Genomic DNA, 23133 nt, shown 5'->3' with positions numbered 1-23133 from the left:
AGAAGTGACAAAGATTCTGATTTTGGCAGAATGTCATCTTCTGACCATCTCTGCAATATTCATACCGGGAATACTTAATTGGGAAGCAGACTTCCTAAGTCGCTAGGACATACATGCCAGAGAGTGGTGTCTCCATCCGGGAGTGTTTCAGCTTCTGGTAAACAAATGGGGTCTGCCAGAGAGAGCTCTCATGGTGTCACGTCACAACCACGAGGTACGGGTCCAGGTCCAGAGACCCATCAGTGGCCTTCGTGAATACACTGTCAGTAAGATTGGACTTCAAGCTGGCGTATCTCCTCCGATGTCTCTCTTTCCAAAAGTTCTCAGGAAATTCAGGAAGGAGGGCGGAACAGTAATACTGGTGGCTCTGGCTTGACCCAAACTTCATTGGTTCACCGACATACAGAATCTGTCCGTAGACAGTCCATATCCTCTTCCTCTATGGCAAGATCTGCTAACACAGGGCATCCGGACTTATATCGTCTGGCTTTGACGGCCTGGCTCTTGAATCTTCCATCCTAAGAGCAAAAGGTTTTTTCTAGTTCTGTACTTCAAACAATGCTTAGGGCACGGAAGCCTTCCTCTGCCCGCATCTATTACAGAGTTTGGCATTCTTTTGGTCAGTGGTGTTCCCATAGGAATTATTATCCTAAGGTGTTTAGGCTTTCCAGGGTACTGGCTTTTCTTAAGGCGGGGTTAGACAGCGGTCTCCATCTGGCCACTTAGTGCAGGTTTCTGCATGGTCAGTCTGGTTCCAGAGGAAGATTGCCGCATTACCAGATGTTAGAATTTTTTTCCAAGGAGTTCTGCGAGTTCAGCCTCCTTTTGTTCCAGCGGTAGCACCGTGGGATTTGTCTTTGGTTCTTAAGGGGCTACAAGCTTCCCCATTTCAACCTCTAGACTGGTTGACACCAAAGACACTTTTTTCTTCTTGCCATCTCTTCTGCCCGCAGAGTCTCTGAGATTTGGCAGCGCTTTCTTGTCGCTCCCCATTTTTGATTTTTCACCGGGATAAAGCTGTTCTTCGTACAAAGGAGGGTTACTTTCCTAACGTAGTGTCCCGTTTTCATGTAAATGAAGAAATTGTAGTTCCAGCTTTTCAGGCTCCAGATCTTTCTGTAGGTGAAGCCTCCCTGGATGTAACTTGTGCTCTCCGTATCTATGTGGAGCTTGCGAACTCTGTTAGAAAATCAGATGCTCTTTTTGTATTATATGGTTTTCACAACGAGGATGGCCAGCTAATAAGCAAACTCTCTGGTGAGATGGCTACGCATGACTATCTCTCAGGTGTACACACAGGCTGATCTCCCTGTCCCAAGGACAGTGACCGCACATTCTACTGTCTGTAGGGCCATCGTGGGTATTCAGTCGTGGTGCCTCTGCTGAACAGTTGTGCAAGGCAGCCACGTGGTCTTCTGTCCACACTTTTCTTAGGTTCTATGCCTTTTGATACTTTTGCCTCTCAGGATGCTTCCTTTGGGCGACGAGTTCTCATTTCTGCTCTGGAGCGTCCCCCACCCTAGGGACACTGCTATAGGACATCCCTGTGGATCCCTAAGGACCCTGAAGAAGAAAATAAGAGTTATGGTAGACTTACCTAGATAACACCTTCTCTTTGAGGTCCACAGGGCACCCACCTGGCTGCATGGGTAGTTTTTTCTTTCGGTCACAGATTCCCTCATTTTGTGTAAGAGTGTTTCCGGTGTACGCTTGCTCTTCCTTCTCCACTTTCCTTCTCCTGCCTTGAGTCTTGTTAACTAAACTGATGACTAGGGGCGGGGTATATATGGAGGAGGACCCGAGGCATCCTGGGAGCTGAAGCTTTACCTGTTTGCCTTGATCTCTCCAACCATAATATCCCCAACCATACGGTATCCCTGTAGATTCTATGGACCTCGAAGAAAAGGAGTTATCTAGCTAAGTCTACTATATCTCTGTCTCTAATATTTTAGCAGAGCTGCACTATAACATTGGGTTAACACTGAACTTTTATCATATCTGAAAATTGTCATTTTAGTTGCTTGTTAAAAATGATGCATCTATATCCATATTTGCTTCTTGATACTTTCCTTGGATACAGGTGTCTAGGTTATGACAAATGTAATGCAGAGCTGTGACTCCCTAGTTTGTTTTTTCTTTGAAGTTTTCGCACCTTGTTTTCTTTGGAAATGTGTTTTCTTCAATAGACAGTCACAAGACTGAGAATGTGTTGATACCAAATGCACAAATTATTTCTTGAAAGAAGTGTGACAGAACGACTGCGGTGAGTCACGGAATGTGAGCTTATCACACCCATAAACTTGCTGTGAAGATGTATCACCAACATTTTAGTTGATGCAATTGATTTGCATCCCATAGATTCTAGTCGAACCTCAGTAACCAGACCCAATTTCACAAAACTTAGTCAGAGATGAATAAGTACAGGGGATGCTGGAACAGGTCCCCTGCTGTCTGGGAATAGGGATGCGGTCAGGAAGCCGACGGTCGCAATGCCGACCGCCGGCTTCCCAACTGTCTAATCCCGGCCAGGTACAAATGACAGGCGTCGAAACCCCGACGCCTGTCATTAGACCTACGCCGGGAGACTGACGCCCGGCTTACCGATCGAAGGTAAGCCAGGCGTGGACAGCCGCGCGCGGTGGGGGGGGAGGGTTAGGTTAGGGGCTCCCGGGGAGGTTAGGGTTAGGCGGGGGTTAGGGTTAGGCACCCCCCCCCCCGGGAGATTTAGGTTTAGGCTGCGCTGATGGGGGGGGTTGGGGTTAGGCACTTGGGGGGAGGTTAGGGTTAGACACCCCTAAAGGAGGATTAGGGGGTAAAAAAAAAGTTAATACTTAACTTTTGTAGCTTCGGGTTCTACACCCCTGCCGGGCTTCCGCTGTCAGGATTAGATTACCGCGGCCGGCTGTAAATCATACTGATTCCCGGGAATATTGGTCTTCTAATGGACACACAGGTGCAGTAAGCAACTGAACAGAACAAGCTGGATTTATTAATCTGTTTCCACATTGGTTTGATAGGAGACACTGGGGGAGATTCAATTGTTGCGTGGGCAGCGATAATTAATGAGCGCCCAGTTTTGCTATTCAATTGGTCTCGGCACTCAATAATTATCACCCTCTTCATGCCCTATTAGACAGTGTAAAACGACTAAACCCATCTAAAGCCCTGGTTAGCATGCCCTAATTGGTTTCTCGCACATTTTTGCTCGCACCCTCCTATATTGCTATGTTGGACGACTTAACAAAAAACAACCGCCGGCTAAATAATTGATTCGCCCCCACGGATCCCCTGGCTTGTACCTGGATAAACCATGTAACAATTCAAGGGGTGCAAATACATAAAAAAAAATTTTTTTTTGCATGCGTGGTAAATACTGGCTGATGTTGTACACATCTGTCCTCATACATGTAGCCTCGAGACGCCTGGCGTGAGTGAGCAGCCAGGTCCCGTGCGCAGAGCATAGTTTCCGCCTGAATTGTGACTTAAGACACACCAGTAGACTGCATTGATTAATTTGATCTCTGACACTTGTATATCTGTGTGTGACTGAGTCTGTAAATGAACCACAACTGAACTGTACGTTGAAAAAAATTAATGTCCGCTGCATCGTAGCACTTTGTATACAGATACAGACTCCGTCGCGCACATATACAAGTGTTTCATATCACATTAATCAGTGCAGTCTGCAGGTGCTTTTTTGTTTGTTTTGTGACTAAAGGTGCATACACACGTAACAATTTTTTGAACGATTTGTCGATAACGACGTCGTTATCGTTAAATCGTTAAAAAATTGTTCAGTTTGAGTTAGGACAATGAACGATAATCACAAATGCGCACTCCCGTATGTAGTTATCATTCATCGTCCATTTCAGACTGTCAAACATGACGATTTTCATCAAGGGACGGAACTTTATTCGTTCATCGTTCAAAAAATCGTTCACTTTTTCAAGGGAAAATCTGACAGAAAATCGTTGGTTACAAAATCGTTACGTGTGTATGCACCTTTAGGCGCATTTTTGTGCAAAAAAGATTCTCAGCACAAGCAAAGTCGCACGGGACCTGGCGCACCGAGAGGACCTGTTTTGGGGTGACTGCAAAAACAACTGGCAGTATGAGGACACGTCTGTAGACCAAAATACCGAACAGTTTTTTTGTTGTTACACTGCAATTTAGATTTCAGATTGGACACGCCCCTCCCAAATCTAAATGTCTCTGCACATTTTAAGTCTGCCCCAGCTGCATTGCAGTATGGCTTTACCAAGGGGCACAGTTACACTCAGGATTAGGCCCAATGTGTGTCGCTTCAAGGACCCCCCCCTCCCCACTCCATCCACTATATAACTCTCCATTCCCTCTTACTCCTGTTTCCCTGTTTCCCATCCCCAGTAACCTCCTTTCTTGTTCTCGCTAACACAATGCGAATGAAGAGGTTACTGCCTACTGCAAGATCAGCATCCTCATCTCCTGAAATACTCTGTGCTGTTTTTAACATTCCCTTGATGTGAGCGCCTACCGGTTGTTCTGTCTCCGCCCCTTTCAAAACTTACCAGGTGTGCAGGAGTTGTAGGTCGAATAGACGAAGGTTTTCACGCCATAGTCAAACGTGGACATGATCATAATGTCTGCATTGACCGTGTCGACGTTCCTTATGTAGACAGTGATGAAATGTAAACATGTTAGAATGTGGATACATCGTCCCTGGTGGCCTAGGGGTGAATTACCTGCTCCAGGCTGCTGCAATTGCTTCTGGGTGTCGTTGGTCACGTGACTGTGACTTTCTGGTCAGAGCTCTGATCATCCAACGTCCTGCTGACTATTTCTCCCCTAAACACTAATCCTCCCTCTAGTGCCTTGTCCAAAAGGGTTGAGATCAAATGTATTTAAGGTTGTTTATTTAATTAAGAGCAGTTGACTTATCCGAACATAGATACAATGTGTTGAAAATCGTGAAGCGCACAAAATGTTTTGCTTATGAGATAGTAAATAAAAATCTTACTTCTAGTATGAGAAGATGGAACAAGAGGAGGAGGGAAGGAAGAGATATGAAAATCAAAAATTGGAACGTTTGGAAACCAAACAAAGGAACGGTGAATTCATTGTACCTGTTGTTAACCCAGGTAATGTGCTATATTACATTATCAAGAACAGATGTACTTATTTGTACAAATGTCCGCTATAAAGGCAGGCTTTCTAAAATACAATTAATATAAACTACAGATGCATCTATGTGCTCTAAGAAAAGTTGTATATATCTTAATATAGCCTCTCAAAGTACAGGCTTAAAAATAGAAGTGTGCAGAGACATCTTTACTCATACAGAGAGAGGGGAATATTTACATCCAAATCTAAAGTAATCCCAACGCGTCAGATGGAAAAGGCTGCAGGTCATTGCTTGGTCAACTGAATCGGCTCCCAACACCATTTTTAGTGATACTTGTCACATGATGCACAATATGCTATACCTGAGAGAGAGCAGGGTCCTCACAGCACGGAGCAGTGACCTGAGAGCCACAACATGTTATATAGTGGAAGGAGCAGGGTCCTCACAGCACGGAGTAGTGACCTGAGAGCCACAACATGTTATATAGTGGAAGGAGCAGGGTCCCCACAGCACAGAGCAGTGACCTGAGAGGCACAACATGTTATATAGTGGAAGGAGCAGGGTCCTCACAGCACAGAGCAGTGACCTGAGAGACACAACATGTTATATAGTGGAAGGAGCAGGGTCCTCACAGCACAGAGCAGTGACCCGAGAGACACAACATGTTATATAGTGGAAGGAGCAAGGTCCCCACAGCACAGAGCAGTGACCTGAGAGACACAATATGTTATATAGTGGAAGGAGCAGGGTCCTCACAGCACAGAGCAGTGACCCGAGAGACACAACATGTTATATAGTGGAAGGAGCAAGGTCCCCACAGCACAGAGCAGTGACCTGAGAGACACAACATGTTATATAGTGGAAGGAGCAGGGTCCTCACAGCACAGAGCAGTGACCTGAGAGACACAACATGTTATATAGTGGAAGGAGCAGGGTCCCCACAGCACAGAGCAGTGACCTGAGAGACCCAACATGTTATATAGTGGAAGGAGCAGGGTCCCCACAGCACAGAGTAGTGACCCGAGAGACACAACATATTATATAGTGGAAGGAGCAGGGTCCATGTGCTGGTAAATGGTAACATGTGCTATTATCATGCAGTACATTCATTTGTAATTATATAACCCAAAGTGGGTGCTACTATTGGGTAGCAACAATTATTTTGGGGTGAGCGTTTGGCGTGGGGCCCCCGGAGTTGCTCTGGCTGGGCCTTTTTCAGGGCATCACCGCTTAATTCACATAGATATTTTTTCATCACTTTTATATTTGTTTGTCTATTATTTATGTAATTTTAACTCTTTCTCATTTATATTAACACTTATTGATTTATCTTTACACATCTATACTTTACACTTCACTATCACCTTTTTTCCCTTTTTCGTGTGATGCCCTGGGGATGGGCCTTGGCTAGATTCTTTTGGGGTTCCCTGCGCCTCGGACGTGAACCCCATAATGTTAGGGACGCCAGTATAGAGGAGCCTTGACGTTGGCCCGGCACTTATTCATATATTTTCAAATGTATGTAACTAATACCTCTGAATTTCTATTATTATGTAGGATTCAAGTATTTTTGCTGATATTGCTGCTGTGTGCTGGGGGGAAAATCCCTTTTTTTTCCATCTTATATAGTGGAAGGAGCAGGGTCCCCACAGCACAGAGTAGTGACCTGAGAGACATAACATGTTATATAGTGGAAGGAGCAGGGTCCTTAACAGCACAGAGCAGTGACCTGAGAGACACAATATGTTATATAGTGGAAGGAGCAGGGTCCTTAACAGCACAGAGCAGTGACCTGAGAGACATAACATGTTATATAGTGGAAGGAGCAGGCTCCCCACAGCACAGAGCAGTGACCTGAGAGACCCAACATGTTATATAGTGGAAGGAGCAGGGTCCTTAACAGCACAGAGTAGTGACCTGAGAGACACAACATGTTATATAGTGGAAGGAGCAGGGTCCCCACAGCACAGAGCAGTGACCTGAGAGACACAATATGTTATATAGTGGAAGGAGCAAGGTCCCCACAGCACAGAGCAGTGACCTGAGAGACACAATATGTTATATAGTGGAAGGAGCAAGGTCCCCATAGCACAGAGCAGTGACCTGAGAGACACAATATGTTATATAGTGGAAGGAGCAAGGTCCCCACAGCACAGAGCAGTGACCTGAGAGACACAATATGTTATATAGTGGAAGGAGCAAGGTCCCCACAGCACAGAGCAGTGACCCGAGAGACACAACATGTTATATAGTGGAAGGAGCAGGGTCCATGTGCTGGTAAATGGTAACGTGCTATTATCATGCAGTACATTCATTTGTAATTATATAACCCAAAGTGGGTGCTACTATTGGGTAGCAACAATTATTTTGGGGTGAGCGTTTGGCGTGGGGCCCCGGAGTTGCTCTGGCTGGGCCTTTTTCAGGGCATCACCGCTTAATTCACATAGATATTTTTTCATCACTTTTATATTTGTTTGTCTATTATTTATGTAATTTTAACTCTTTCTCATTATATTAACACTTATTGATTTATCTTTACACATCTATACTTTACACTTCACTATCACCTTTTTTCCCTTTTTCGTGTGATGCCCTGGGGATGGGCCTTGGCTAGATTCTTTTGGGGTTCCCTGCGCCTCGGACGTGAACCCCATAATGTTAGGGACGCCAGTATAGAGGAGCCTTGACGTTGGCCCGGCACTTATTCATATATTTTCAAATGTATGTAACTAATACCTCTGAATTTCTATAATTATGTAGGATTCAAGTATTTTTGCTGATATTGCTGCAGTGTGCTGGGGGGAAAATCCCTTTTTTTTCCCTCTTATATAGTGGAAGGAGCAGAGTCCCCACAGCACAGAGTAGTGACCTGAGAGACATAACATGTTATATAGTGGAAGGAGCAGGGTCCTTAACAGCACAGAGCAGTGACCTGAGAGACACAACATGTTATATAGTGGAAGGAGCAGGCTCTCCACAGCACGGGCTAGTGATCTGTGTCTCCCATCACACTGGTACAAGAAGTTTGTGGTGTCAGTCTGACTTCTATATAACACAAGGTTCATACATCCAATGTGTTTATGCTATGAAGACAAGGCTGTTTATCTAACTCAAGAACAGCTTTGAAATTTTCTGGCGTTGAAATGAAGTACCGTGCACTCCTGTTTTATATGAAGATTTAAATGCGAGGAAGCGAGACAGGAGGCCGTAAGATAGGGAAGCAAAAATAATTTCACGTCAGAGGAATGGCTGGGAGATGATAACGCTTTTGAATGAAAGACCTTTTCTCTATAGCAACTTTTCCCTCCCCGTTAATTTGAGTTTGCTTTAAACTTTGAGCACTGAAGGGGGTTTTGGGCAATAATACAGCTGTTGCCTAGTAACATTTCACAAGGGGTGAGCGAGTTCCTTTTGTCTGTACCCAGACAGATTATGTTGTGTTACTGCTGCGCCATTTATTTATATCAGCTTGTGAGTCTCGTTACTGTTTATATATCCAGTGCCGAATGTTTCCTTTTATAGTTTGTTTTGTTTTGGGTTTTTTAAGTCCTGCAGAGTTAATATATAATTTTACAGGGGCACTTTTAAGAAATATATAATATATTTGTGCTTACGCAATACCCCTGTGGGTTTTATGTTTCTTGTATTTTCGTTTTTGTTCTCGAATGAAATGAGCATGCTTCATTTTCACACATTGGGCCTAATAGGCGCTATTCTGATGTTTACGCAACTGGCCGATGTTTTGTCTACCGGGCATGCGTCTGATTCCGATGATCTTGTGACAAAGACCGCAGTGAGGATTTATTGGTAAAGTGATTGACAGGCAACCACTGTTTGTGTGCGGCAACAGGGGGGTGGCATCTCAAACATAGGTGTGTTGCGTCCATTTTCGGGGTCGTCACAGCGTGCGAATGCCATCCAATACACAGTCAAAATGGCTCCGGCGTCTTTGTTCTGTTGCCAATTCTGTGCTGCCATAGGGGTTATTCAGATGACCGATTATCGACCGATAGATGCATCCTTGTACACAAGCGACAGATTTGCGAAGCGGCCTGTTGGGAGTCTCCATACCAATCTCGCCAGCAGCATGTCACGGGCCGCTCTGGAGCATCGCGGGAGGTCCTGAATTTGCCTGTTCGGGTGCTCAGGCAATTTGTCCGTCTGGTGCGGGCTGCTGGCGTCATGCTGGGTGCACAGTCAGGTCTCTGAAGAGGCAGCTCTTGGTTCCGTGCCCGGCGGAGATGTGGTGCCTGAGGCCAGGGTTGACGCTGTCTGATGTTGTGCGCCGCCATCTTAGATTTGGTCACATGTCCAGAGTGAAAAAAAATCCAGGGATCATTTTGCTCAGTGGACTCTGCCAGCCAATTAGGCTCCAGCTTCAGGTGTATAAAGGCCTTTTTGGAAGATCTGAGATTGCCAGTGCAACATCTAACACAGATTGTCTGTGTGTCTAGTTCTCTGTACTCCCCAGCTACGTTTAGCTGTCTCCTGTGTTCCAGCTCATTATTTCCACTCTCCAGTGCCTGTCGGCTTACCCGTCCGCCTCAGAGTCCGGTGACCTATACCGCCGTCCACGCAATCGTTAGAGTCCCGCTCCACCAGAACCTCCAGCCTGCTCCGGTACATGGTTACCGTTCTCCAGCCTCTCCAGTAATTGCTCCCATGGTCCCTAGCCTGCTCCTTGTGGGTACAAGACCATCCAGAAGTCTTCAGGCTTCCATCCCCCGCTTCTACCAACAAAGGCATTCATGATTGAGAATCCTATCCGTCCAGCTTCATTCCGGTTCCAGGAATCTGCTAAAAAGGACACCCCTGCAACCAGCTCTGATCCATACCCAACATTGGACGTGACACCGCGATATTTGCATGTTTTTGCACAGTCGCCACCTACAAAGATACGGCTGCGATGATATTTGCGTCCATCTCTGAATTGGCGTGTTAAAGCTGACGATTTTCAGCAGCTTTGACCGATCATTTTAAACCGGCAGCAGGAAAAAAAAAATGGTGAATATGTCTGATTTCGCTTTTATTTTTGTTGCAGTTTTTAAAACTATCGATCAATGCTGCCGATGATCTGCGGCTTTGAAAACCCGTGCCTTAGTAAATCTACCCCAGAAGTCTAGTGAATAAATTGGGAAAATGCTATAGCTTTGTACAGCGACAAATGGTTGGATGACTGCTGTAACTTGATTTTTTATTTATTTATTTTTTTTTCTTGAATTTTTTGAAATATTTTTTTAATCACTAACTCACAAGTCTGTTGCGGTAAAGAAACATTCTGCTACCGACCTGAGGAATAGATTGACAGTAGCGTAACTAAACAAATCCTAATTCTGCAGCGAATAAACTCTCTAACCTTGATTTGCTTCCTTTATACAAGTAACAAGACTGAGAACGCATCTCCCGTACCCACATGAAAGAAATAGGGATCAGTTTATTCTATCGCTTATGTATTCCCCAATGGCGGATATGCGAAGAAATATGATAGCGAATAATTGGATTGTTGTAGATTACTGACCCTCTGCTTTGTGATTTGAACAAGATTAAAGGCCTTATTTTTAGGTTTAACACTGTAAAACGTACGAACGATTATTTGGTTAGGGCTGGATTTGAAAGGGAACTGAAATGTTAGTAAAATACAGAACAAGGGAGCACATATAGAATAAAACAAATTTTGTTTAATATGACATGAAAAAAAATCACTATTAGATAATAAAACAATAACATAAATAGAAACCATGTCTATAGACAATAAATGCCACTGATCGGTCTCAAGTTTCCGGCATAGAATTGACACTTAGATAGTGAGATTTTCCAATTAGTATTATATTGTGGCAAAAATGCCAAATAGTTCACGTGCTCACTCTCCAAGGACTTGATGTGACCACCAATGTTGATGCCCAGCAATGTTTATCACAAAATAGCTGCGGTGGGAGAATTACACTCCCCGGATGTGACAAATTGTCCCCGCCTGAATACAATGTAGCAGCGGTCCTGGAAAAAACACATCCACGGCCTAATGTAATGTGGAGGGAGACTCAGCTCATGCTATGAGCAGACATGCACAGTTCAGCGTCCAAGGTTATCTCACCAATCACAAGTTAAATGTCCCGCAGCCGGTATTAATGTCCAAAACAGATCTTAATGCATTTCTCCGTGATGTATATCCAACGGTTTCGTCAGAAGGTGATACAACTGAGCGTGTCCTATATGTTTGGCCATCCAATTTCCAGTGATATTTGGTAAAACTATACGCTTCATGACAAATACGGAATGGAGAGCGTAAAAGTGTTCTTGGGTTGGTCCGGTATTTTAGAACGGTTCATGGTAGTGATCCCAACTTGCTCACGTCTTGTAGGGGCTTAAATCTGGCAGTGGTGGTGATTGAGGCAGCATTCTGTTACAGCAGGTGGCAAAATGGATTTCTCGCCTCACAGGCTCCCTGGGTTTTTAGCAGAGCAATTTTGTTTAGAGTTACGTCATTTGCTTCCTCCACTATCTTTAAAAATGATCTTCACATTGTGCCGTCAGTTATATTGTACCTCTCAGCCTCAGCTAGCCCTGCTTGGCTCACTCCTGTTCCACTACGTTTCTAAGAGCTTGCTGCTGGAAATATGCTTTCATAGGAAGAATTTATAAGACCAATCATATTTATCCCTCTGTACATCCTGATTATTGCAGTGTTGTGCTCCACTGTGATTATACTGATATTATGCTCCATCATGGTTATGCCAGCATTGTGTTCCATCGTGATTATGCCACTATTGTGCTCCACCGTGATTATTCCTACATTGTTCTCCACCGTGATTATTCCAGCCTTGTGCTCCACCGTGATTATTCCAGCCTTGTGCTCCACCGTGATTATTCCAGCCTTGTGCTCCACCGTGATTATTCCAGCATTGTGCTCCACCGTGATTATTCCAGCATTGTGCTCCACCGTGATTATTCCAGCATTGTGCTCCACCGTGATTATTCCAGCATTGTGCTCCACCGTGATTATTCCAGCATTGTGCTCCACCGTGATTATTCCAGCATTGTGCTCCACCGTGATTATTCCAGCATTGTGCTCCACCGTGATTATTCCAACATTGTGCTCCAATGTGATTATTCCAGCATTGTGCTCCACCATGATTATTCCAGCCTTGTGCTCCACCGTGATTATACCAGCCTTCTGCTCCACCGTGATTATTTCTACATTGTGCTCCACCGTGGTTATACCAACATTGTGGTCCACCGTGGTTATACCAACATTGTGCTCCACCCACCTTGATTGTGCCAGCATTGGGCTCCACCATGATTATATCAATATTGTACTACACCTTGATTATTCCAGCAGTGTACTCCACCGTGATTATACCAGCACTGAATGCACTGTGGCATTTCCAATACTGTCAAAATCAGTATGATTTTGACAGTATTGGAAATGCCACAGTGCATTCAGTGTTCCAAAAACTCACCACTTCCTCCAATTAAGTGTGTTTGTGCACTCAGCAATGGTGATCTGTTCGGCATGTACAGGCAAACGACACCATCCAATTACTGACCACATTGGAAATTAATTCTACCCTTAATTGTCTGTGTCCATGCCTCCAAATATGACACAACCCACATAAGAGACTGATCACATCAAAACAATCCCAAAGTATACTACGAGGTAAAACAACGCTCTAGACAATGTTGGTTTCTAAAATGTATCACATTTTTGGTTAATGTGTAATTTCACGTAAAAAATACAAAAATGTTCATTCTTGTTCCAACCAACCCTCTTGCACAGCTTGGAGATGGACGCTAGGGGAAAAAAACAAAATTAACGGCAGTGTTTCAATACCCTTGTTAGACTAGACCTAGAGCATCACATACAGGAAGCCAGGAATGTTCGAAAATCTATTATGACCCTGAATAAAATCTTGTTAAAGATTAAATAAAAGCAAAAATTATAAGGTGCTTTTCAAAAATAATCCTCCTTGTTTTAACAGGTTAGAGGCCAACTTTTATATAACAAAAAAATTATTTTCCCTGAACGAAAATTTGTTAAAATAAAACTCCAAAGTATAAAATTAATCCACGTGGAAACGGGAGCTGTAAGCCATGCTGCTTTTGGTTTATCTTTTGTGAGGACCCCGGTAAACAGAAACCACACATGATCTGATCTAATGTTCCAGTAGGGATTTTTATTATTTTATACCTGGAGAGTGAAGTTGGAGATCTCTGTGGTAACCACATCTCCCGTGCAGCTGTCACTGTTGTTTATTGCTTTTGCAGTTCCTTTGGGTATTTGATATCGTGAGGTAATATGAACAGTTTCATCGCTCCTATAACTGCGCGGTCCTGCGGATAATTTTTTTACTAGATCTGGCTCGAAATTCACCTTACTGCTGTGCTACTGGCTTACTGCTCTCACACTTCTTCCCGTATATTACCTATTACATTAGTGCGCAAAGCGGTGCCAAATCAGGGCAGGAGGACTCCTGTGCTTATCGCCGTACCAGACTGGTTGGATGTCCAATGAAAGGTTCTATGCGAGCTGTGTTTTAAATGTTAATGGAATCAGCCTCTGTTCACGTCGGTTCATTTATATTTATTACAACCTTCTTACATTGGTGCGTCATGAAAATAAAGAATCAATGTCAACAAGTGTCCCACAAAAACAAAGTTTGTGAATACATGGCTTGGGGTTTACCGCCAACTGCACAGCCATATTGTGCGTTATGCCTCAGTGATGTCACAAATGCCTCATGAAGTAATAGGCTGCAAGTCACGTATATTGGACCTGTATACGATTTGTACGTTTATACACATAGCAGATGCCTTTTTGGACGCAGCTGCTCTGCGCATAGTATGCGAATGCTACAGGAGGCGTCTGAAGGAAAAAGATGCCTCCAGGCGTGTCTCCACTCCGATGCTGGCGTCCGAATTTGCAACATCAGATCAACATCGCGACCAGCAGAATGTTTGCAGCATTGGCCGTCTAAGCTTACTCAGAATGGCCACCTCCTGCCCGCTTGCAAGTCCAGTGAATCTGCATCGCCAGGCTCAGATACAGGCCTCTGCACTCCAGGAAAACTACATGTCCCCACCCCCAAACGGCCGCAGCATGTCCATCAAACTGAGGCTTGGAGGGAACTGCAACCTGCCGTCGCAGTCCGTGATCGGGACATGTGCAGGACAGCTCCTGCGCATGCGCCGATCATTAAACATTGGAGTTGTACGGAAACCATCGTGTTTGCTTACAACTGTGAATAGGACTCATTGTGTCACCACACAAAATGGCCGCTTCTATCGTGTGGAGACAATAGACGCACATTACCAGCACTGGCAGCCAATAACCAAATGACTTTAATGTATTATTAATTTACACTTAGGATGAGCTTCCCGACCACTTTGGCTTTAGTGAGATATTTGCTAAATGAAATTAGTGACATTTTGTGAGCAATAGTTAATTCCTCAGAAGAGATGTATCCATTTGCTCCAGTATATCAAAGCTTGTGCCTTAAAGTACTCCCATACCTGAAACTACAATCATTTTTGTTTTCTTTTTGCTTTAAAAGGTGATTTGATTTATTTTCTTTAAATTCCAGTACTATTAAACACATTGGGCATGATTCAGAGGTGCAAGATCCTGCTGCACCCGCTCTTGCGTCTGTTGGCGAAGTTGTGACTGTGACAATGTGCAAATGCTAGTACCAGCCTTGTCCTGGTGTAGCAGCCTGTCTGAATGAGCAAGGATTGAGACGTCCACGGTCCGCGTCCGTATACGCTGTAACACTGCCAGTGACTCTTCACCTGCCACCGTTAATACGTGGGCCAGCTCTATGGCAGACGCAGTGTCTGCTTATGAACAATGCTTCTGTGGCTGCGGCTCTGTGTTTGTGACCTTCCCATGAGACAGACTTTTCCTGCGTTCACTTCAGGCCACCTCCCAGTAACCCGCATTGCTTTGCTGCCGCATTTCTGATACGGTCTGTTACAATCGCAGCAGCGCATTTGGGCATACGCTCTGTGTAATACATGTGTCGTATGGGTTTCGGGAACTTTTCGAGCATACGCAGTTGCAAATACTCGCTTAACTAAAGAACATTGACATTGCATGTGCCTCGGGCTAATAGTTATCCAGTGATAAATGTAATGTCGTCATGTTTGTAAAGATATAGGAGGAGATGTACTAAACCTTGGAGAGAGATAAAGTACTGACCAATCAGCTCCTAACTGTCAGTTTACAGGCTGTTTGAAAAAATGACAGGAGCTGATTGGTTGGTACTTTATCGCTCTCCACTCTCTCTCTCCAAGGCTTAGCACATCTTCCCCATAATCTGAGGTCATGGGTATTGTATTACATTTGCTCTACTACTATGACTATCGGGTGTTTCTGAGTTTCCCCTATAAACGTCCCTCAGTGGGCTTAGTTTGGGGCCGTATGTGCTCTTGCCTCACATGCGCAAAAATAAAGGTGTATATTCGCCCATATGTACAGCTATATGCATCTTTAGAGTCCACCCTTCTCCAAACACATGGTTTAGGGATGGCCATTGGTAACTGTAACCTTTGAATTTCTTCAGCTCGATGGCTTTGCCATTCGATAATATGATGTGGTTGCCACCATCATTTGCTTCATTCCGACGTGTGCTTACCCAATGTTTGGCGACGTAATACACCGAATGAAGAAAGACCATCTCAGCATCAGTGCTCCTTTGTTCATGCGCGTACTAGCTGTCTCATTTGTGCATGCGCACAAGTGTACCATCAAAGAGAAGCGATGGCTACATCCCATCGTTAGTCATAAAACAATGTCGGTAAAACACTAATAATTTGATACCACCCTTCTAATGGCCATTCCCAACTTTGTTTGTTAAGCTGGCCACACACTAGACCAACTTTCATCCAACCAGCCAACTAGTTGATTGGTTGGAATGAAAACCTGGTAAGGGATAAAAGCAAATGACAATCAGCAATTTGCTCCCAAATGCCGGAAAATGAACAAAAACTGTTGTTTGAACAAATTGTTTAGATCAAACATTTAACAAACTTGTCTGACTGCCATTTTCATCTGTATTCTGGCATTTAGGAGCAAATTGCTGATCATCAGTTACTCCCATACGTTACCAGATTTTCATTCAAATCAATTAGTTGGATGAAAGTTGGTCTAGTGTGTGGCCAGCTTTACTCCTCATCACCACGGGGATATTACACCAGTCCTATACATAATCTGGCCACACATCTAAAGCTTATCTGTCCAACCAGCCAACTAGTTGATTGTATACCTTACCAGATTTTCATTCCAACCAATCAGCAATTTGCTCCCAAACACTGGAAAATGGACCAAAACTGTTGTTTGATCAAATATTTAACAAACTTGTCTGAACGACCATTTTCATCTGTTTTCTGGCATTTAGGAGCAAATTGCTGATCATCATGTACTCCCATACCTTACCAGATTTTCATTCCACCCAATCAACAAGTTGGCTGGTTGGATGTAAGTTGGTCTAGTTAGTGGCCAGCTTTAGAGTGTACGATACACCTGGCAAACTATGCAGATAACAGACTCTTAAATTGGAACTTGATCACTAATGATGAGCTATGATTAATCCCCTAAATTAACCCCTTGCATTATTTTTGTAAGGTCCATAGCCACAGCCGACCATCTTCGTGCATAGTCCAAGCAGCCTGTAGCACTAATAGCTGAAACATAGCGGACCCCGTCCTTGTAGTGGAAGTTATCACAGGACACCTATAGCTCTCTTAGGGCAGTACATTGTAATAAACACTAACAGATGACATTGCATTGTATACGTTAGCTATACCATTAGGAGAGAGGGTCCCAAGTGGGGTTTATCTTTATTATACCTGCTGGTGACCCCGCACTCCGTGGAGGGTAACTAGGGGACAGAAGTGATAAAAGTATTTCTCTCACTGTCCGTTCACCAATATCCTCCTTTGCTGTGCCCATAGAGCTATTTGCAGTGTTACATTACAGGCCTGGTAGTCATGGAGCTGTGAATTGTGTGTATTCTGTTCTACGGACCCTTCCATATTATTAATAATTACAACAAGTACAGTATTTTCCCTAGGTCCAATTTGATTTTCTGCAGTCCGTACAGGTCAAGATGCATGCCCCCAGCGCAAATAACAGTTTGTGGCCTTGCACTTATTTTTGCACAGATGGGTCGGCATATTGTGTTTACCTTTTTAATTTTTGTATTTTATTTATTTTTATAGTCCCCTTCTGGGTTGTGCTACTGTAGTTAAAGCATGTTGGAGATGGACACAAACGTTGCACTGCAAGAGGTGCAGAGATTTGTTTTGTTTTGCGTGTAGGGTAAATACTGGCTGCTTTTGCATGTAGCCCAATGCTGGACAGCTTAATTGTCACACTGCAATTTAGATTTGAATTTGGGCACCCTCACCCTCCGCCCTCACAAATCTAACTCTCTCTCTGCACATTTTACATCTGCCACCTGCAGTGCAGCATCGTTTTACCAAGGTGCAAAGTTCCTGGCTCCTTGTACTTTGCTTCTCACTCTGAATTGGCCCTATAGTGTCAGTGACTCTGGGGCCACGTCATTTTGCAGTGTGCATGATATAAACGTTTTGCCCAAGTATGTCATACATTTGAAAGTTCATTTTCTTTTTTATTTTATTTTTTTAGAAATAATTTATATCGACTAAAAATAATTGTGTATGTTTTTGTTCTTGCTTCAGATAGACAAACTAAGGGTAAGTAATCTGTCATATGTCTGATGTGTATGTATGAAAGCAGGATTGGTTCTATTGGGTTGGGTACGAGAACCTAACCCACCTTTCCCGCAGCCGAACCCGTCCCCCCTCCCCTTTCCTCCTTTCCCCGCAGCCGCACCCTAACCCTCCCCCTAACCCTCAATGCTTACCGTTGAGTTCCAGGAGACGGCACCAGTATTCTGAGTGCAGGCATCCCGACCGCCGGGATAAGTGACTACAACCCGCTCTATTATACACTGTGTAGGTCATACCGAGGGTGAGGAGGAATGGAAACGCCAGGATACATAAGTGGCACTGAGTACACTGGAAACGGATAATGTGTATATTATGATCACAGCGCAGCAATATCTCTTTATATTTTTTTTGTGTATCATGATATTGTTCATTTAGTGTAAAATAATAATAAAAAAAAAAAAAATTCAGGGAATCCTTGAAGACTCGTACATTATACCGATCATAAACCGCTGATGCTAATGAGAGATCTCAGCGAAATGCACCATGTAAGTTCATTGATCATTCATTTGTTATCATTCTCGCCCACATAACCAGACAGATCATTATAAACCTGTTATGTGGCTGCAGTAGACTCATCGGTAGCAAACGTTCTCTCACAGAACCTAGAACTCCAAAAATAGGAGCATTATAAGTACCGCAGGGCAGCCGGTGTAAGTCATAGGTCTGTAGGGTTACCAGATTGGCAGACCTTTCTGCCATACCCCAAATATGAGATAGATCTGCCCCAAGTCATTATACTTGCCCTTTTTTTTTATATATATATATATATATCTGGACTGTACTGCATGGATCAGCCATGGAAATTCATACCTGCATAAAGTACGCCACATGCTTCATTGCAGTTACTGTCGTGCATGAAGGCACATTCCTTATGCATTCAGTTGTGCAACATACATATAATTATTATTGTTGTTTTGTAAGGCGCCACTGTGCTCTGCAGCGCTGGACAGTAGGGAAGAACAAGACATACATGAAACCGTAACGTACAAATGGTGACATGAAAACACAGGATAGGAATGATCCCGCCAATGAGAGCGTTTACAAATGGAGGAAGGGAACAGCTGACATAATATAAGTGAGTGTGGCTCAGAGTGGAGATTAGAACAGTTGTCTGGAACATTAGTGTGGGCAGTACTGCGAAGGAGTATTAGTGTGGGTAGTATAGGTGGGAGTAGGGTAGGTGTGAAAGAGCAATTAGTGTGGGCAGTATGGCTGGGAGTAGGGTAGGTGACGAGGCATTAGTGTTGAGCAGTACGGGTAGGTGTGGTGAGGCATTAGTGTGGGTAGTATAGATGTGAGGGCTATTAGTGTGGGCAGTACAATGGGAAGAGGAGAGGTGTGGGCAGTAGGGTAGATGGGAGGGTACATTAGTGTTGGGTAGTGTAGGTGGGAGTAGGGTAGGTGTGAGGGTACATTTGTGTTTGGCAGTGTAGGTGGCAGTAGGGTAGGTGGGAGGGTATATTAGTGTGGGCAGTGTAGGTGGGAGTAGGGTAGGTGTGAGGGTACATTAGGGTTGGACAGTGTAGGTGGGAGTAGGGTAGGTGTGAGGGTACATTAGGGTTGGACAGTGTAGGTGGGAGTAGGGTAGGTGTGAGGCTACATTAGTGTTGGTAGTATAAGTGGGAGTAGGGCAGGTGTGACTGCACATTAATGTGGGAGTAGGGTAGGTGTGAGGGTACATTAGTGTTGGGTAGTGTAGGTGGGAGTAGGGTAGGTGTGAGGGTACATTTGTGTTTGGCAGTGTAGGTGGGAGTAGGGTAGGTGTGAGGGTACATTAGTGTTGGGAAGTGTAGGTGGGAGTAGGGTAGGTTTGAGGGTACATTAGAGTTGGGCAGTGTAGGTGGGAGTAGGGTAGGGGTGCGGATACATTAGTGTGGGAGTAGGGTAGTTATGAGGGTACATTAGTGTGGGCAGTGTAGGTGGGAGTAGGGTAGGTGTGAGGGTACATTAGTGTGGGAGTAGGGTAGTTATGAGGGTACATTAGTGTGGGCAGTGTAGGTGGGAGTAGGGTAGGTGTGATGGTACATTAGTGTGGGAGTAGGGTAGTTATGAGGGTACATTAGTGTGGGCAGTATAAGTGGGAGTAGGGTAGGTGTGAGGGTACATTAGGGTTGGGCAGTGTAGGTGGGAGTAGGGTAGGTGTGAGGGTACATTAGTGTGGGAGTAGGGTAGTTATGAGGGTACATTAGTGTGGGCAGTGTAGGTGGGAGTAGGGTAGGTGTGAGGGTACATTAGTGTGGGAGTAGGGTAGTTATGAGGGTACATTAGTGTGGGCAGTGTAGGTGGGAGTAGTGTAGGTGTGAGGGTACATTAGTGTGGGAGTAGGGTAGTTATGAGGGTACATTAGTGTGGGCAGTGTAAGTGGGAGTAGTTTCAGAAGGAATATTAGGGTATTAGTCAGGCGGTACTTGGCCGGATCAGTCTTCATGAAATTGGGCATTTCTGGACAGCTACTGGGCGGGAACAATGCAGTCACAGTGGAAAAGCCCAGTGTTGTGGGAGCGTGGTGACCATGTAGCTAAAGCTCCGTGCTATTCTGCATACTGTGTACGGGGATGGGGAAGCCGGTCTTTGACGGATTTCTTGCACCCAATATGAGAAAGGTGCCGATGTTAATGATGGTTGCTGTGGCGGCTGGTCTTAAATAATTGGATGGCACAGGTTTCCGCTTGCAGTCGCATACAACCATTCATTAGCCCTACGGAAACGCGCATTAGTATAAGATAGTAAATCAACCCTCCGTGGCTGCCCGCATCTACATCCGCTTTGCCTGAGCCTCAGGATCAACACGGTATTCTTAAGCTGCATACACACACAACGATTTTATAAACGATTATCTGTCAGATTTTTTAAAGTGTAATGAACGATTTTTTTGAACTACAAACGATTTTTGCGTATTCCCTTAATGAAAATTGTTGAGTTGACAAGTCTGACTGAACTACAAACGTGAATGCACATGAATGATAATCGTTCATCGTTTGACTCAGAAAGTGAACGATTTTTTTGAAATGATTATCGTTAAATGATATTGTTTAACGATAATCGTTCAAAAAATCGTGTGTGTATGCAGCTTTATACTTGCATTACTTTTTTTTTTTTTTTAACAACTTCTTTTCAAAAATACAGATAAGACTGGTTCATTTGCTGCAGGTTACATCACATTTGTTCATTTACAGTAGTAACTTTTTAAGAAATAAACCACATTTGCAAAAAAAATAAAAATAAATATATATAAAATTTTAAGTATCATAGAATGTGTGTATATTTTGTGTATTTGTTTTTTTTACATATATATATATATATATATATATATATGTGTGTGTACATGTGTGTGTGTGTGTGTGTATATATATATATATATATATATATATATTTTTTTTTTATTGTGCACATAACTTGATTTTTAAAAATAATTCATAAGCAAAATTTTGTTTTATTTCCGAGCTTAAAGGCAAATTTGGCATTTTAGGACCATAAACAAAACTTTTGCGGATTCTTATTTATTCCCAAACCATCTCGATGCTGATTTATTTTGGTATCCGATCAGCCAAATGCGCCCCCTGGTACATTGCCTCTGCTAATAATGATCCTCGTACAATAATGGCCTTTCCGTTGAAAACTTTGAACAAGTGATTATAATTTCCCAAGTGTAAATGTGACAATTACCATCTCAGCTTTTCCAGCGATCAATTTTTGGGACGGTATCTGTGTCGGTAATGTCACTTACACCATGCATTTTCTCATTTTGTCCCTCTCTGTCTTCCATGGGGCCTGCACTCTAATTGATTCCCATTCATGTAACAAGATTTCGCAGTTTAGAATATTCCGCTCCGATGATTTTATCCTCCGAAGTTTGCTATGCCAAAAAAAAAAAAAAATTAAAATGTAGGAAACAATCCAGTACAGGCAGACAGCTTTTCTTGGCGCACGTTTGCAGAGTGATGGACAGTGATCTATTTATTGGATATAGCAATCACACAGTTGTTATTAGATAAGCCGATTTCTTCAATAATCCTTCTTGCAAACCAAATTTGAAAAAGCGGTTAAAGTAACATGGCCTCTTTCAATATTTCATGCTTGAAGGAACATCTGTATTTAATGAGTACTCTTAGGGTTTAGGTACAAAAGTAGCTTTTTTTTCCCTGTTTTTAAATTGATACACCTATCCCTGTGGACCTAGGGCCTGATTCACTGCGGATCGCTTTTGCGATCACAGCTGCGATTACACACGGTCTGCCGCGAAAATATGCTAATAAATGCAATCGCTAATGAAAGCCGTCGCACAGCCAGCATAGAGACGCCCACTACCGCTATCTCGCAGTCCTGCATTATACATCTGGAACATCGAGTAACATCGGCCCCTCACGCAGAATTACAGCAGGTCAGACTGGCCACAGAAACTGCAAGCCTCGTCGCACGCAGTGAGCACTCCAGCTGCGGATGCTATCCCAGTGGTTTATGCACGCCCATGCAACGGCATTCAAACGGACAGATACGCCTGCGTTTCTCCGACCACTCCCCCGACGCCACCCTCAAACGCTGACTTCCTGGCACTCTGCGATGGCTTTTATTCTGCTTGAGTGATCGCAAAGCGGTCACCATGCTAACTCACGAACGCGCACTGCATACGCATGCACAGTACGCAACATCTATGGATCGACGTACGATGTTGCATGCTGAGTCAGGCCCCTAGGCTTCTTAGAATACTGATAACAGGCCACGTAGACCATATGCACCACTTTGTACAAGTTACACCCGTTTTTGATCCATCACCTAATTTTCTGCAAAACACGTGCTTTGTCATTTTGAATCTTAGTAGTTTTAAAAGAAGAAATTAATTATCTCTTTTTTTGCGAATGTGAGCTGGAGTTAGAATCACTGGCTTTAGTAACTTTTTCCTTTGTTAAATCTAAAATTAAGGACGCAGTTCATTTCGTAGGGATGGTCGCAAAGTTCTTCTGGAGCGGCAGTGACCAGTATCTGCGCTAATTTTCCATCGCACTCTATGTAGGTGCAAGGGAAATATAGCAAAGATGTATTATCGCCTATTAGGGTGCATAAGGGCGAATTCTCAGTTGGAGGCACCAGCAATATTGGACGCAGTGGAGCGATGTTTTTTCGCCTGCGCATGCGTTTGAGTCACACCGCGCATGCTTCACGACTTTGTACGTAGAGTCCCAGTACAGATTTGGAAGCACAGTAGGAGACGGTGACTGAATTTGTTGGGTGGAGCTACACTGCGCCGCGGCTGGGGATTGCTTTATGTTTTAGCTTCACACCCTAAT

General features: G+C 43.8%; 1 protein-coding gene across 4 annotated transcripts in view; it reads left to right on the top strand.

The window, feature by feature from the left end:
• ACOT7 (acyl-CoA thioesterase 7) overlaps positions 1-23133 on the top strand; it is a 221448-nt gene that overhangs the window by 100773 nt on the left and 97542 nt on the right. For 3 of the 4 annotated variants that reach the window (XM_088447747.1, XM_088447748.1, XM_088447750.1), the window contains exons 5-6: positions 5003-5117; positions 17798-17812. In XM_088447747.1, the coding sequence (XP_088303873.1) occupies positions 5003-5117; positions 17798-17812 (130 nt within the window). The remainder of the gene's footprint in view (positions 1-5002; positions 5118-17797; positions 17813-23133) is intronic. The other variant, XM_088447749.1, reaches the window with a different exon arrangement.

The sequence above is a fragment of the Taudactylus pleione genome, unplaced genomic scaffold (genome assembly GCF_031769625.1).
Source record: "Taudactylus pleione unplaced genomic scaffold, aTauple2 ptg000437l, whole genome shotgun sequence".
Lineage (NCBI taxonomy): Eukaryota > Metazoa > Chordata > Amphibia > Anura > Myobatrachidae > Taudactylus > Taudactylus pleione.
This window is presented reverse-complemented; position numbering and strand designations above follow the sequence as displayed.